General features: G+C 74.3%; 1 protein-coding gene across 1 annotated transcript in view; it reads right to left on the minus strand.

The window, feature by feature from the left end:
• Positions 1 to 688, minus strand: part of H696_05831 (hypothetical protein) — a gene marked incomplete at its 3' end in the record, with an annotated part of 8,641 nt that extends 7,953 nt beyond the window's left edge. The window contains exon 1 of the mRNA XM_009499632.1: positions 97 to 688. Within this exon, the coding sequence (XP_009497907.1) occupies positions 97 to 564 (468 nt within the window). The 5' untranslated portion in view covers positions 565 to 688. The remainder of the gene's footprint in view (positions 1 to 96) is intronic.

Genomic DNA, 688 nt, shown 5'->3' on the forward strand with positions numbered 1-688 from the left:
GGGGGGGGGTGAGTGTCGGCATGGGCCAGGCAGATAGAGGGGAGAAGGGCCGACGGGCGAGGAAGGGACGGAGGGGGCGGCCGCCGGGCCACGCACCTGATACTGCAACACCGGGTCGCCAATGGCGCCGGAGCTTTTGGCATGGAAGTCGGCCGGGCCGCCGCGGCCGCCGGGAGAGTCCGGCACACCGGACACCGAGTCGCCGGCTTCGCCGCCCATGCCCATCGGCAGGGAGATGGCCGTGGAGTCGGCCTTGGCATCGCGGTTGCGCCGGCGCGAGCTGAACACACTGACGAAGGCCCCGCTCAGGGTGGACTTCTCGTGGGTCGCGTGCGAGGAGGATGTCGGCACGGATTCCAGCACCTGGGCATTGACCGCCTGCTGGACCGGCACCTCGGTGACCACGGCCACCTCGTGGGTGGGGGTGGCCGGGCCGGCGGCCTTGGTGCGCGAGGAGGAGTGCGGCCCCTGCGGCGAGGTGAAGGCCAGCGATACGGACATCCGCCGGCTCATGAGCGACCCCGGCGGGGGGCCCCCCACCGGGGGGTTGTAGCCTCCGCTCATGCTTGACGGGGCCCTGCGTGCGCCGGTGGGTGGGGAGGGGGGGAGAGGCAGGCGAGGGGCACGGCCGCAGGGGGCGGGGGCGAGGGGGCGAGGGGGAAGTAGGAGCGAGGGCGGGCGGCGGGGG

Source organism: Fonticula alba (assembly GCF_000388065.1).
Source record: "Fonticula alba strain ATCC 38817 unplaced genomic scaffold supercont2.14, whole genome shotgun sequence".
NCBI lineage: Eukaryota > Rotosphaerida > Fonticulaceae > Fonticula > Fonticula alba.